At 41.9% G+C, this 13,149-nt stretch overlaps 2 protein-coding genes across 2 annotated transcripts; both read left to right on the forward strand.

Annotated features, from left to right (window-relative positions):
• Positions 1-2,588: 2,588 nt before the first annotated feature.
• LOC117737923 (cationic amino acid transporter 2-like) lies at positions 2,589-7,672 on the forward strand. Its single transcript, XM_034544171.1, has 11 exons — positions 2,589-2,952; positions 3,500-3,655; positions 3,749-3,914; positions 4,032-4,168; positions 4,528-4,750; positions 6,296-6,432; positions 6,529-6,631; positions 6,732-6,865; positions 6,979-7,145; positions 7,237-7,345; positions 7,431-7,672. Exons 1-11 carry the CDS (start codon positions 2,589-2,591, stop codon positions 7,559-7,561), a joined length of 1,827 nt encoding a protein of 608 aa, XP_034400062.1. The 3' UTR covers positions 7,562-7,672.
• A 1,520-nt stretch (positions 7,673-9,192) lies between these two features.
• On the forward strand, positions 9,193-11,787 carry LOC117737804 (platelet-derived growth factor receptor-like protein). The gene is made up of 7 exons (XM_034543990.1): positions 9,193-9,274; positions 9,527-9,693; positions 9,791-9,933; positions 10,042-10,193; positions 10,345-10,638; positions 11,106-11,245; positions 11,581-11,787. Exons 1-7 carry the CDS (start codon positions 9,193-9,195, stop codon positions 11,785-11,787), a joined length of 1,185 nt encoding a protein of 394 aa, XP_034399881.1.
• Positions 11,788-13,149: the final 1,362 nt, after the last annotated feature.

The raw sequence follows: 13,149 nt of genomic DNA on the forward strand, positions 1-13,149 counted from the left end.
ATCTCATTATTATGATTTACAGGATCCTAATTCTTTTCTTACAGTGACTGAAATGGCCTTCCATACTATGTGATCTACTACAGACAAAAAACAATTGGACTCAGTTACAACACCTAGGGCACTAAATAAATGTGTGTATTATGTATATAACCATATGTGTTTGTGTCCCTAAACTCACCAGTGACTTGAATTTTCCCAATAACAGAAACATAATCTGAAAAGCTATTTATCTATCACCACAAATTCCTGGATTAAAAAAAAAAAAATAGAATGAAAAAAAAAGTGAAAACAAAACAACAAATGAAGTGAGCACAAAAGCATTTTTGACATTCTGAATGGGATTTGCTGTTCACAATTCTCACCCCGTGCCTTCCATGCAATAATGAGGACATTATGAACCAAACGGGTCGAGAGTGAGAAAGGCTACTTTGTAAGTAATTCCATCGAGTGGGAGGGTCACACAGGGCAGTCTTGTATATATCACAGTAAAAATCATGTTTCCTTCATCCGAGCCAACAGCACGGATATTTTTGCTTCATTTCGTGGTTTCCACCACCAGTCACTCCTCGTGGGACTGAAGACAAGGTAAACAACTTGTGTATCTACTGAATAAAATGACCAGATGCCAGTCAGAGCTAAATACTGGACCTCTGCTTTAACTTCTGTCATTCTGAATGCTGGACTGCACTATTTCTCTGTACCACTGATGTTTCTTTAACTTCATAGCAGACATGCATGAATAACATGTTAATGATCAATAACTGAGCTTCGGCGTGATGCACATCAAAGCTCTGATCATAAAGCTGCACATTACAGGTGTATATTGTTGAATTGAGCATTGCTCCAATGTTCCTTTGGAAACCATATCTCATCCAGTGAGATCTGCAGATAAGAAGCCCGAGCTTTAAGTCTGGTTCAAAGGTACTCTGACCGTCCACAGCGCTGCTTTCCCATCCGCCTGCTGCAGGAGATGCCAGGAGGGATTATGAGCTGAAATTCCCTGATGGGAGACGAGAAGGCGAAAGCTACCTTTTAGAGAACAAGCGTGCAGCCTGCTGCATGCATAAGCCATGAAAGCCGCTTTGTCCCCCTCTGTTTCATGTACTCTCTCAGGACTGTTAGTCTGGCCCGCGCACGCCTCCAGGTAGATGCATGGGGCAGGAAAACTCCAACGTGACCTCAGTGATAAGGTCACAGACTTGTTTCAAAACAACACACGCATGTAAACACACTTTGAGAATAGTGTGTAGTTTGCTATGACGTACTGAAAAGCAACAACTCGGCATACTTCTAAAGCACCTTGTAACAGTTTGGAAATGTGATATAAAGAGAGAGTGTATCAGTGTTTTTTCTTATTATAATTAATAGCCATGTTTTATTGATGGGTGTCGGACATTCAGATGCTTCGGTTTTATTGGTTTCTGTTTGTGTAGGACAAAATCCAAAGTCATAGACGAACGTGTACAGTGTGAAGGCCTAATCATGAGAAGACTACCAAAGCCATCGCTCTCGCTTATATTACAAGCATGAGTTATGCACTATGAGAGTCACATTTAAATAATATGAATAACAGAAAACGTGTCACAGTCCCTGTTTGATTTCCTTGGAGGTTTGTTAATTTCCTCCTCTTCATGTCGTTTCTCCCTGCCGTGTCAGATATTGTAAATGTGGGTTAAAAAGCCAAATTACTTATAGCTCAGAAGTTAAAAAACAATCAAAAACAAACTTCCAGACTGTGCAGCAGGAAAGGCAGGAAAAGAAAAGCAAAAAAGCCTTTTCATGAAAAACAAACATGTCAACACTGGTAATGTAAACACTGCATCAGTGTGAAAGGAGGGATCATCTCCGACTTGCTCGCGTGATGTCAAGACACACTTTGCGATTTAAAAAAATCATTTATTTGTATTGCCATGCAGGGAAAACTAATTATAGATATCCTGCATTATCAGGAACGCTCAAGGAAGTAATTGTGTAAGTAATTGAAGGTTGAGTAAAGTGCAGTTCACGAGGAGGGCGTTGCTTCTGAGCTGTGGGCGGATATGAAAACTCCAGGCATCAGCACTATCATATCATGGGGGTGATAAAGAAGGGCATGTATAAAAGAATAATGTGATATAAGGGAATGACGGATCCTATTAATTTTCTTTTCTAAGCAGCCCTGTGAAGCAAGAGATTGTAGGAGAGGTGAGTGAATTCAGTTTTTTTTGTCCTTCATGTAAATCCAGTGATATATTAGGAGAGCAATTTAATTACATTTGATCATCTAATCATGATTAAGCTTTATCAAAATGGAATTTGTTCAAGTTTCAGTGGCTTATTCATCCTGACCTTTATGCCTTAATAAATAGCTACTTTAGTCACTGTTACATAAATAACAGATTTCGAGAAGTTCTCTTTGAAGAGTAAATGTTCTACAGTGAAGCTGACCTGACAATTATTCACTGACAGGTTCTGCCTGCCCTTTCTTCCCCACTTTCCTGTCCCCTCATTCTTTCTTCCATTTACTCCCTCTTTCTCCACAACATCAAACTGCACTCCCACGGCCTGCACTCACTTCTTTTCCCATCCCGATCCCAACGCATAGAAGCATGCCGTGGGCGAAGTCTTTGCTGGTGAGCCTGTCTCAGAGGAAGCCCCTGGAGCCAGAGGGGGAGCAGTCCACGTTTAACCGATGCCTGACCACCCTGGACCTGGTGGCCCTCGGTGTGGGCAGCACCCTGGGGGCCGGGGTCTACGTCCTGTCTGGAGAGGTGGCCAGAGACTCTGCTGGACCCAGCATCATCATCTCCTTCTTCATCGCCGCTGTGGCCTCCATATTCGCCGGGCTGTGCTATGCAGAGTTTGGGTCGCGGGTTCCCAAAACAGGCTCTGCATACCTTTACAGCTATGTGACTGTGGGAGAGCTGCTGGCTTTTATCACTGGGTGGAATCTGTTACTCTCCTACGTCATAGGTAAGTGTGCTACTGTTAGCGTTGTTCATACATTAGCTATTACACTAGATTGTCTTGTCTATTTTTCAGCGAGGCAGGTTTTGTCCCGTTTAAAAAGTTGCCTTCAGCTAAAAATGTATTGGAACAAATATATAATTTCATTCTAATCTCGGTTTTAATATTAATTTCTGGAAAACCTGTTTTATTTCCATGAAAAACATTCTTCCCTCTCATGTAAAATGTTTGGCTCACTGAGAAGACTGAAACCTATAAATGATCAACCATCAACATGAGACTCTTAATCACCGTAACCTTTCGCCTGCTCTTCAAGCACATTCTTCATGGCTCTTTTCACCGTAAAACTTTTCATATGAAGAGTGTTTTTCACCAAAAAAAGCCACTTCATTCATTGCTTGCATGTCATTCATTGACCCTCGTGGTTTGAAATAACAGAGCCATAAAGTGAGAAGGACGCAGCAAGAAGGACCTATCACCGGTGGAATATTCTGTTTATGACTTCAGTTAAATGGTGACTCAGGCTGTTTCATTTATTGCATCTTTTTCTCAGGGACATCCAGTGTTGCACTGGCATGGAGTGGGACATTCGATGACCTCATAGGGGGCGTCATATCGGAATTCTTTGAAAGAAATGTGCCCATGAATCTTGTTGGCCTTGCACCTTACCCAGATGTCTTTGCTGCTGTTCTCGTCCTGCTACTGTCAGGTGAAATTATGAAACCGGTGTTGTTAAGGTGGCAGCAGTAACATATAGGGTACAAAAAAAAAAAAAATAACATCCACCATATTTCCTATTAAGGTGTGCTGGCATTCGGAGTGAAAGAGTCAACAACAATCAACAAGATCTTCACACTAATCAACATCCTGGTGCTGGTGTTTGTGGCCATCTCTGGATTTATCAAAGGGGACCTTTCCAACTGGAGAATCAGTGAGGAGGCTCTGATAAACGCCACAGCAGAATTCAAGTAATGTCAAAGAGCAATGGAAGTGTTTCTGTGTGCAGGATCATTTCTTACATAAATACCTTTATATTGCTCCCTCAATGTAAATAAACACTAAACAATGCTCCCTGTCCACTGCAGAAATTTGAGCTCGACTGCCAATCTGACAAGTGTGTACGGAGTGGGTGGATTTTTCCCCTATGGCATCAGTGGAACGGTGGCCGGCGCCGCAACATGCTTCTACGCTTTTGTTGGATTTGACTGCATTGCTACAACAGGTCAGATGACAACGTCTTTATCAGTGTGATTAAATATGGTTCATTTTTTTACCAGTAGATGAGGTCCTTTGCGAAATAACCAAGATCAAATACACATAATAATTTAACAGAATGCATTCGAGAGCTTTTTTTGTATCTGCTTCTTGTGGCCTTCATCAGTGGAAGGTGTCTCAAAAACGATTCATTTGTTGTCAAGTATATCATTCTGGTGGCTTGATAACAACTGAACTGTCCCCTGGGTATAACATTATTACAAGTATTATTGTATCATATTTGTGGGATGTTCCCTACGGTACTTAATTTATTATTACCCCCAAACAGCTGAAAATGGTCACTGACTTCTTTGCTTTTCTTCACAGGTGAGGAGGTGAAGGACCCCCAGAAGTCTGTCCCAGTGGGCATTGTGGCCTCACTACTCATCTGTTTCCTGGCCTACTTTGCTGTGTCTGCTGCTCTTACCCTGATGATGCCCTACTACCTGCTCAGTGAAAAAAGCCCCCTTCCAGTGGCTTTTGATTACATCGGCTGGGCTCCTGCCAAATACGTTGTGGCTGTGGGATCGCTGTGTGCCCTATCCACCAGGTAAGAGACCACTGGAAGTACAGTCGTGGTCATGTGATGTGACTGTCATTGGGGAAAACAATGTATGGGCTTAAAGTGTTTCACTTTTCTGAGCCATGCTTGCAGCAAGGTCCTTCCACCACTTTGTTCCAGACTGAACTATTGCAACAACTAATGGATATATAGTCAGATAATCACACTGACCTTGGTGATTGCCATGAAATGATACAGACATTTATGTTCCTCTCAGGATGAATTGTAGTGTGTTCGTTTCCCGGCTCCCACTGTCCAGGTTGCTCTACAGCAAACCCCTGCTCCTAAATGCATAGGATGTGATACATGCAGAGGTCAAATTTCATGTACTTATCTGTATCTATACGACGATTCTAAAGAAGTTTTAAGACTAAACCAAGATGGGGCGCATGGTAGACATTACACCGGCTTATCATCAGCATGTTAGGATTGCCATTGTGTGCAGACGTCCTTTTACCTCAACACTTTCCAGCTCTCCCTGGGGAACCCACAAGTCATTTACAGGCCAGACTAGATGCCCCCCCCCAACCCCCTGAGTGTTCTGGGCCTACCCCGGGGCCTCTTACTAGTTGGATGTACGGGAGGCATCCTGATCAGATGCCGGAACGACCTCAGCAGACATATTTTCTATAGAAGTGCCATCTGTGAAGGAGGAAGGGCTTCAAATGACATCTAGAAACAATCCAAAGGAATCATCACAAAGCTCAGTTTGGCATCACGGTCATTGTCTCTATTTGAACAAGCTTGACTTTTCTTGAAATGCAATGTCAATTAGTATGACTTTAATTATTAAGGATAGGACCTTATATAACATCATGACAAACACTTTCCTAAATATCGATTTGAGACAGAATGCCAGCAAAGACACTTTGAGGTAGGAATACAGCATGTGATGTTATAATGAATGACCAGGAGAACAAAGTCATGCTGGCCTGTTAATAAAAGTATTTCAATCAGGGAGAGACCAGTTAGATAAAGAAAGGATGCATGTTATTGTTAACAGATGATATGAAATGATGAAGTCTCAGCATCTTTGGCACTTGGACTCTGCGGGGAGATTTGCAATTGAGGGCCGACTGCCCCGATCAGCAACGAGATAGATCCCCCCCCGTGGAGTCCAGACCTGGTGGAGGATGATGAGCTGATGGAATGATGAGTTGATGAAGCTGATGGATCCGTGGAGACTGGGCGGATATGGGGAGGTGGAGGGGTGCGTAACAGCAGCATGAAAGAATTGAAGGTAGAGAGACAGTCATGTTTAAATGAGATAGCAGCACATGATTGGCTAGCCGTGTCATTGTTTCCGTGTGCTTATTGGATAAAGGGGATCAGCTGATCTGCGCAGCTGGTGTCATGATTGACGGTGCAGGACGATGACAGCAAGTAAACAATGCGTGAGCATGCGTGAGGAATGATTGGCAGGAATGTCAGGAATAGATGGCGGGCTGAGGGGTATGGTCTTCCTGTCTAAACTTGTGCTAGAGCTCCATTTCAATGTTTGTTGACTGACACGATTTGCGTTTGGCTCTCCAGCCTGCTGGGCTCGATGTTCCCAATGCCCCGGGTACTATTCGCCATGGCAAGAGACGGCCTGCTTTTCCAACCTCTGACTAAAGTCACTTCCAAGGGCAGTCCTGCCATAGCTACCATATCGTCTGGAATTGTGGCAGGTACAGATGTTCCAGCTATTCATCAGCTTCTATGTACATGTGGTGAGGTTCACAGACTTAATTAAGTAACACTGTATGCCTCTTTGTCATCTTTAGCCATCATGGCTCTGCTGTTTGACCTGGAAGCCTTGGTGGAAATGATGTCCATCGGCACTTTGTTTGCTTACACACTCGTAGCCATATGCATCTTAATACTGAGGTAAATTATTTCCATCCATTTCTTCTCCCACAGTGCTTTACCTACTGAGGAAATGTATGATGTGTTTTTTATGAAGCCAATTCATTTTTTTCCAATCAAGGTACCAAGAGGGTCATTCTGAAGACACAGACCTACAGATCAAAGAATCAAACACCAAGTTTTCCCTCTTGAGGCCTCCGTCAACTCCCAATTCATCCACCTCAAGGAGAGTCACAATCTTGACTATAATCTCTGGTAAGTAAGGCAAACATTAAAGAAGTACCGTTTCTTGACCAAGCAATTTCTTTGCTTTGGAAAATCTGGTCTCTCTGGTCCACGAACTGATGTCTCTTTTTCTTTTTCTGCAGTTGCATGTTTGATTGCACTGTGTGTCACCCTGACCCAAGCCTTAGATGCTCTGTCCCGTATGGAAACCTGGAGTCTGGTGGTTGTCTGCGTCCTCGCCTTCATCGTGTTGCAAAACACTTTCCTCATCTGGAGACACCCACAGAATACTACCAAGGCATCTTTCATGGTGAGAGTAGTTGTGTATCTGAGCAATCTGAGCAAGTTCTAACAGACATCAACTTGAACATCCTTTCACATCTTCTCCTCTCTGTTCACAGGTGCCCTTTCTCCCTGCTCTGCCGTTAGTGAGCACATTCATCAACGTCTACCTGATGGTCCAGTTAGGTGCAGAAACATGGATACGATATGCTATTTGGATGTTAGTGGGTAAGAACATATTTCTGCTTGAAAGGTTGAGATCTTTTATTGAGTTAGCTGCTGAATTGTAATGGTCCCCCTCTTCTCTCGCCAGGGTTAATCATCTATTTTGGCTATGGTGTCCGTAACAGTGTTCAGAGGCAGCGCCGTAGGGCCAACAAGAAGAAGATCATAACCATCAGCGGCAATACAGATATGGACATCATTAAAGAGGAAAAATTCTGAGCTCATCTGGAGAGAAATAGATTGAGATGTTACAGTGTGTAACCGCTTTAAGTTTGTAACTATTGTTTTACATGCAGCTCTGCTGATCTGTTCCTGCAGCCTTTAATATTGGAGTGCAACAGGTGGTCCGTGATGAGATGCAGGCAAATGGACAGATGGGCCAACTGGTTAACTTGTATTCCACTTTATGATGGAGTCTGAATTTTTATCTAAATATTCCCTGTGCCAATATTGAACCATGCCTGATGTATTTTTGGAGCTGTATATGTTTCTTGTATCAATGTCAGAGTGTCCTTGAACCTCTACTATCAAAGTAGTTTACACCTTTCTGTCGATTACTATTTTGTTCACAACTTTACACTTTTCATATCAATTGTAAAATATAGGAATGTATTGTAATTTTTTACAAATCTAATTACGATTACGAATAACAATAGAATTGTTTTTTACATATCAAAATGTAGAATTAGACTGTACAAAAGTACAATGTAGATACTGAAAATCTTGTGGAATGTCTTTTTTTTGTTGCTCTCAGTGTGTTTAAAGATTCACTTAAATTGTTTGTTGTTTCAAAGTGTAAATACGCAAACTGTACATGTTTTCTAATTATATATTGTAAATGTATTCCTTAATTAAAAAGAAAGAATCTAGTTTTCAAAAGGACTACAAAGTGGAGGTCATTTTCTGCAGGGCATGTTGATGTGGCGGAGTTCACTAAGAACAAAGAGAACTTTCACAGCAGCTTTCCTGTCTCATGTTCGAGACTGAGGCTTAGCGAGTCACTCAGAAGGAAAGGTTTACATTGTTCTCACATGCTATGGATTTAATCAAATATGAAAAAACTTGATTTCTTAGAAACGTGTGTTTCATCAAGGATAGTTGGTAGTATAGATATATTGTAAGTGTATTTATATGCTGTAGCCTAAAGTTTCTTCTCAGAAGACTTTACAATATCTACAGCAGGTTATTGTGTTTTAAATATTGGCTTGAATTGATGGAAATTTCACATACAAAAATGGTTTCACTTTTGGGATCATGTCGATGTTTCACAGCCACTATAAGGTACTTGATGCATTATATAATGCACCCAAAAAATATAACAGGTACAAAGGTTGATCATTATTTTTCATGAATTATTTTGCATGATGATGATAATGTGCCTTGTATACTAGTCTAATGCTGGTAAAGCATTTGATTCACTTTAAATCGTTCAAAGACAATCAGTAAATGTTGGACAACAGGTTTATTGGGCACCAAATGTTTGTAATTACCTTGCCCCGGTATTCCTCGTTTGGGCTGTTTTGACAGGCCAGACTCATGCAGCTAGCACACTGCCAGTCCAGCAGCTAAGCAAACAGGCTGTGTGATTTCACACGGAGGGGCCTCTGTCTCTGGACCCTCATTGGTCCGGACAGGCTTGAAAGCCTCCATTGAGCCAGTCAGGAGGAATTTGGGGTACTAATGCCACTCTCAGGAGGAGGACTTTCCTTGATTCTGGTAAACAGCTGACAGCTCACTTTGCGAGCTCTGCCCTCCTCCACTTCTCCGTGGTTTCTGCAGCCCGTTCTCTGTGTTGTACTGCACTCACTAACACTCCACAGACCACTTTGATAATATTCCACTGATCAATCATGCCTTTGGTGAACGTGTTCGGATCAAAGGGGAGGTGGGTGCTGAGCGCTCTCCTTATTTTTGCCGTAATCTGCGAGTTAGGTAAGTGACTTTATTCACTTGCTGAGCAATTCTGGGAACATGTGTTCCTAGAAACATGAGGAGGGCCTAACCCATGGCATGAGTCGGCCTGTGATAAAAAATAAAAAAAGATATGTACATTGATCCACGATGATGCCATTATTATTTTTACCAAGATATTAAATACCTATCAATCAATTTCTATCATTCAACATGTACCTGCATCTATGTAAATTAACTATTGGTGCATCATGTTCTCTGCATACGCTGTAGCTTATTGTCAAGAAGACACCCAAGAGCAGAGGACCACTCCAGGAAGGAAGCCCAAGCCCAGCAAACCCAAACTTGGCAAATCAACAAATAAAGGGCCCAGAACTGTAATACACAAACCCAAAATCAAAGCTACACCTGCAGTCCCGGCACAGGCTGTCCTCACACAGGTATTTCATGAACGACACAATGGCTTTTGATTTGTCCATGGGACATTCATTAAACACAGAGACATGATCTGTGTTATGTTATATCTGACACATGCAGGTGCTAAAGAGAGGGAAGTTTAAGAAGGTGGGCGACTCTATAAGTGTGCAGACAGGAGACACCTTGGAGCTGAGGTGCCGGGGCAAACCTGTCCAGTGGAGCGTCCCAAAGTACCTGGAGGAGGATGATGATGGAAGGCTCAGGTAAGCTGAGCAGTCGGTAAATCTTTATTGCGCACAATGTACCATTTTGTTTTTTCATGCCAGAACGATGTCCATATGTGTTCTGATTTCCCCTCTTTGGCTCTGCAGGATTGTCCAACACAAGCGATATGGCGCTCTGACATTAGTCAACACGACTGGTGCAGACACAGGGGAGTACACCTGTTATCCTATGTACTGTGAAGACACAGACTGCAGGAAGGAGTACGACAAAGCTGTCAGAGTCTTTGTATTCTTTCCTGGTAAAGTGAATACACTTTGTTGATGCTTGCATGTGCACTTCTTAGAACTGCAGGCCTCCGCTTTATTTTTCCTGCCAGGTTATGAGGAAACTTTTACATTCAAGTGTCATCTCATCGTCAATCTACCACATCTTCTCACTGTAACAATCAGATCCACAGGAATTATTCGTTCCGTCGTCGGACTACTACGAGGCGATTCAGCTGAGAACCAACTGGCCGACGCTCCTCCCCTGCCAGGTGACGTCACCTGAGGCTAAAGTGACTCTGCACCGCGAGTTTCCACCAGTGGAGGTGGCAGTGGACGGGACGGAGATCTCGTTTAACGTCAAGAGGGGCTTCACCATTCATCGACCCCGGCCTCATCATGCTGGAGCCTTGTTCTGTGTCGCCAGTCTGGGCAACCTGAGGCAGAGCTCCACCAAGTACATGCTCATCTACGTTAACTGTGAGTGCTGTCACGGAGTCGTCCATTCCCTTTATTGGGAATTAATTTGTTGCCTCTTGCTGATCAATGACAAAGCTTCTCCCAGCATCCATCAGACCGGAACACAGTTAAATGATATGTACAAGTAGACAAACCCAGGGCTGAGAAATGTTCTTATCCTGTTGTATATTTGTACTTTGTGTTTTTGACTGAAATGTCAACTTATTGACTGCAGAACGAGAAGTAACAATGTGTATTGGCACTCTTGCCACAGTCGTTGCTATCTTTTTACGCATTTGTAGATAAAATCGTACTACTTCCCGAAGAGGGCATTTTAGTACACCATATTTTTTATTATTAAAGATTACAGGACAAAAAGGAAGAACATACAAACTGTTATGAAGAAAACTGCTGCCTGCAGAAACAGTTTTATTGTGCTGACTATTGCAAGTCGTTAAATTATTGTTTGGTTATCACATTTCCATTAGACCCCATGGCTCCTCCTGCTCCAGTGATCCAGGCCTCGTCAAGCTCGGTGGCTGTGGGGGTGAATCTGCGTGTCAGCTGCTCCGTGGTGGGGGAACAGGACGTGGTCGTGGAGTTCACCTGGGAATACCCAGGACAGCAGGTCAGACACTCAGGGAGAGAGGGATAATGCAGCTTTTTACATTGAGACTTTACAATAGTTTCAGGTTGCTTGTGAGACAAAGCAGCTGAAGGATCTGTTATTGATGTACATCCTGTGTCATATAGCTTACATTGTCTTTTGAACTAGTTTGGAATTAGTTAAGAAGCATCCAACCTATGGACTGCAGAGCATCCAGGCCTATAACCCTCTATTAATGATTTAAGAACATTTAAACTGCAGACTTCATGGCATATTATAAAGGGGGTGCCGTTTCTCCCATGCTGTACAGTATGTGTTTATATCCATACTGAAGGGCGCACCTGTTCCGGTTGCAGATTGGGAGGCCTCTGTACACACAGGAGAGCATCAGTCCAATCGGTGGAGGAGCGGCTCGACAGCAGTCTCAGTCCGTCCTCCTGGTGGACGAGGTGAGGGACGTGGACCAGGGCGCATACACCTGCACCGCCCTCAACCTGCAAGGAGCCAAATCAGTGTCCACCACGGTTAAAGTGGTCCCCAAAGCCAAACCTAAGAAACCATAAACCATCTGAGAAGGTGGAGATCAGGTGAAGCATTTTGCTCTGTCACAGTATTAAACAGTGTTCTAATTAGTCACATATGAATATGTACAACAAAATATCATCTTCTCTTTTTGTCGTGACTCGTGAAAACACACTGAAGCATCACAATTATAACAGAGATATGGATGTTTAGTTTAATGTATGTATATTGTTCTCGACACATGTCACTGTACTACTTTTCTTATTATTGCATGACCACGCCAAACATGAGGGCGTAGAAAAGAAAAGAAACAGCTGTGATTATATTATTAAAATAATGCAGATGGTTTGTTTTTCTTTGAGTGAGATATTCTTTCCATAAAAAAATAAGTTTGATGCTCTTTTTTTAATGTTGTGATATTTAGTGATATTTATTTAGTGATAATTATGTTGATAAATATTGACATTAAGTTTTGATGATCACGATTATTTTTCATTAATTACTTAATAACAGAATTTTGACGATTACATTAATTGAGAAATGTATAGAAAACTGAAGACCTAAAATGATTCGTCAGTTAGTCCCAGAACATTTTAGCTTTGTTTCACAGTGTTAATAAATTTGATGACGCTTTGAGCTCTTGGGATTTGTGTTTTACATCTTTCACTAACTTGTGACTGAACAGCTAAGAAGATTTACATATTTATAATGAAAATAATTGTTGCAGCCTTACAGAAATGGGATATTTACCCTGAGAAATATACTTAGTCCATCAACAATGTAATGTTGGCCCCCTGCCCTTCAAACCTCGGTTTATCATGTACCAAAATTGTTATCAAATACACATGACTAATATATTACTATAAATAGATGATTCACCTGTCACAAAGGTTTTTTTTGTGTTTCTCTCAGTTAGTTTGTGCTACAACGTTATTCATGAATATCTATATGAACCAAAATAATAGTCACTAGACTTTTACCATAAACCTGAACGGCAACGCTGATCACTGACAACCTTTCCGAGATGCATTCTGAAAATGGGAGAACAATGTCAAATGACCTCCACTTTCTCGATATGACATCACAACCCATCACTCAATCAATACAAAAACAAATTAAAAAGAAAACAAGTTGCGTGTCATTAAAACGACGGACAGGGTGATACAAACAAAGTCAGAAGTAAAAAACAAATCGTTGGTTGATAAGTTCAGAAAATTCCCTTTACGATAAAATGTACAATACATTTACAATAAATCAAAGTACAGTTGAGAAGCAGTGAACATGGGACTTATTTTGTTGGGACTTTAAAGCCAGGAATCTCTCATCTTCTCAACACCCAAAGGGAGCGCAGTGGTCAGCGGTTCTGCTGCCACCACATGTTCCCTTTAAGTAGCGCATCTATA

This window comes from Cyclopterus lumpus, chromosome 10 (assembly GCF_009769545.1).
Source record: "Cyclopterus lumpus isolate fCycLum1 chromosome 10, fCycLum1.pri, whole genome shotgun sequence".
Classification (NCBI taxonomy): Eukaryota; Metazoa; Chordata; class Actinopteri; order Perciformes; family Cyclopteridae; genus Cyclopterus; species Cyclopterus lumpus.

What these genes read in the sequence shown, in the direction of transcription:
- LOC117737804 (XM_034543990.1), top strand. Translation starts at nt 9,193, where the DNA reads ATGCCTTTGGTGAACGTGTTCGGATCAAAGGGGAGGTGGGTGCTGAGC. An exon ending in TGCCGTAATCTGCGAGTTAG is followed by an intron (nt 9,275 to 9,526) that starts GTAAGTGACTTT and finishes CATACGCTGTAG; the next exon opens with CTTATTGTCAAGAAGACACC. An exon ending in CACAGGCTGTCCTCACACAG is followed by an intron (nt 9,694 to 9,790) that starts GTATTTCATGAA and finishes TGACACATGCAG; the next exon opens with GTGCTAAAGAGAGGGAAGTT.
- LOC117737923 (XM_034544171.1), top strand. Translation starts at nt 2,589, where the DNA reads ATGCCGTGGGCGAAGTCTTTGCTGGTGAGCCTGTCTCAGAGGAAGCCC. An exon ending in TGACTGCATTGCTACAACAG is followed by an intron (nt 4,169 to 4,527) that starts GTCAGATGACAA and finishes TTTTCTTCACAG; the next exon opens with GTGAGGAGGTGAAGGACCCC. An exon ending in ATATGCATCTTAATACTGAG is followed by an intron (nt 6,632 to 6,731) that starts GTAAATTATTTC and finishes TTTCCAATCAAG; the next exon opens with GTACCAAGAGGGTCATTCTG.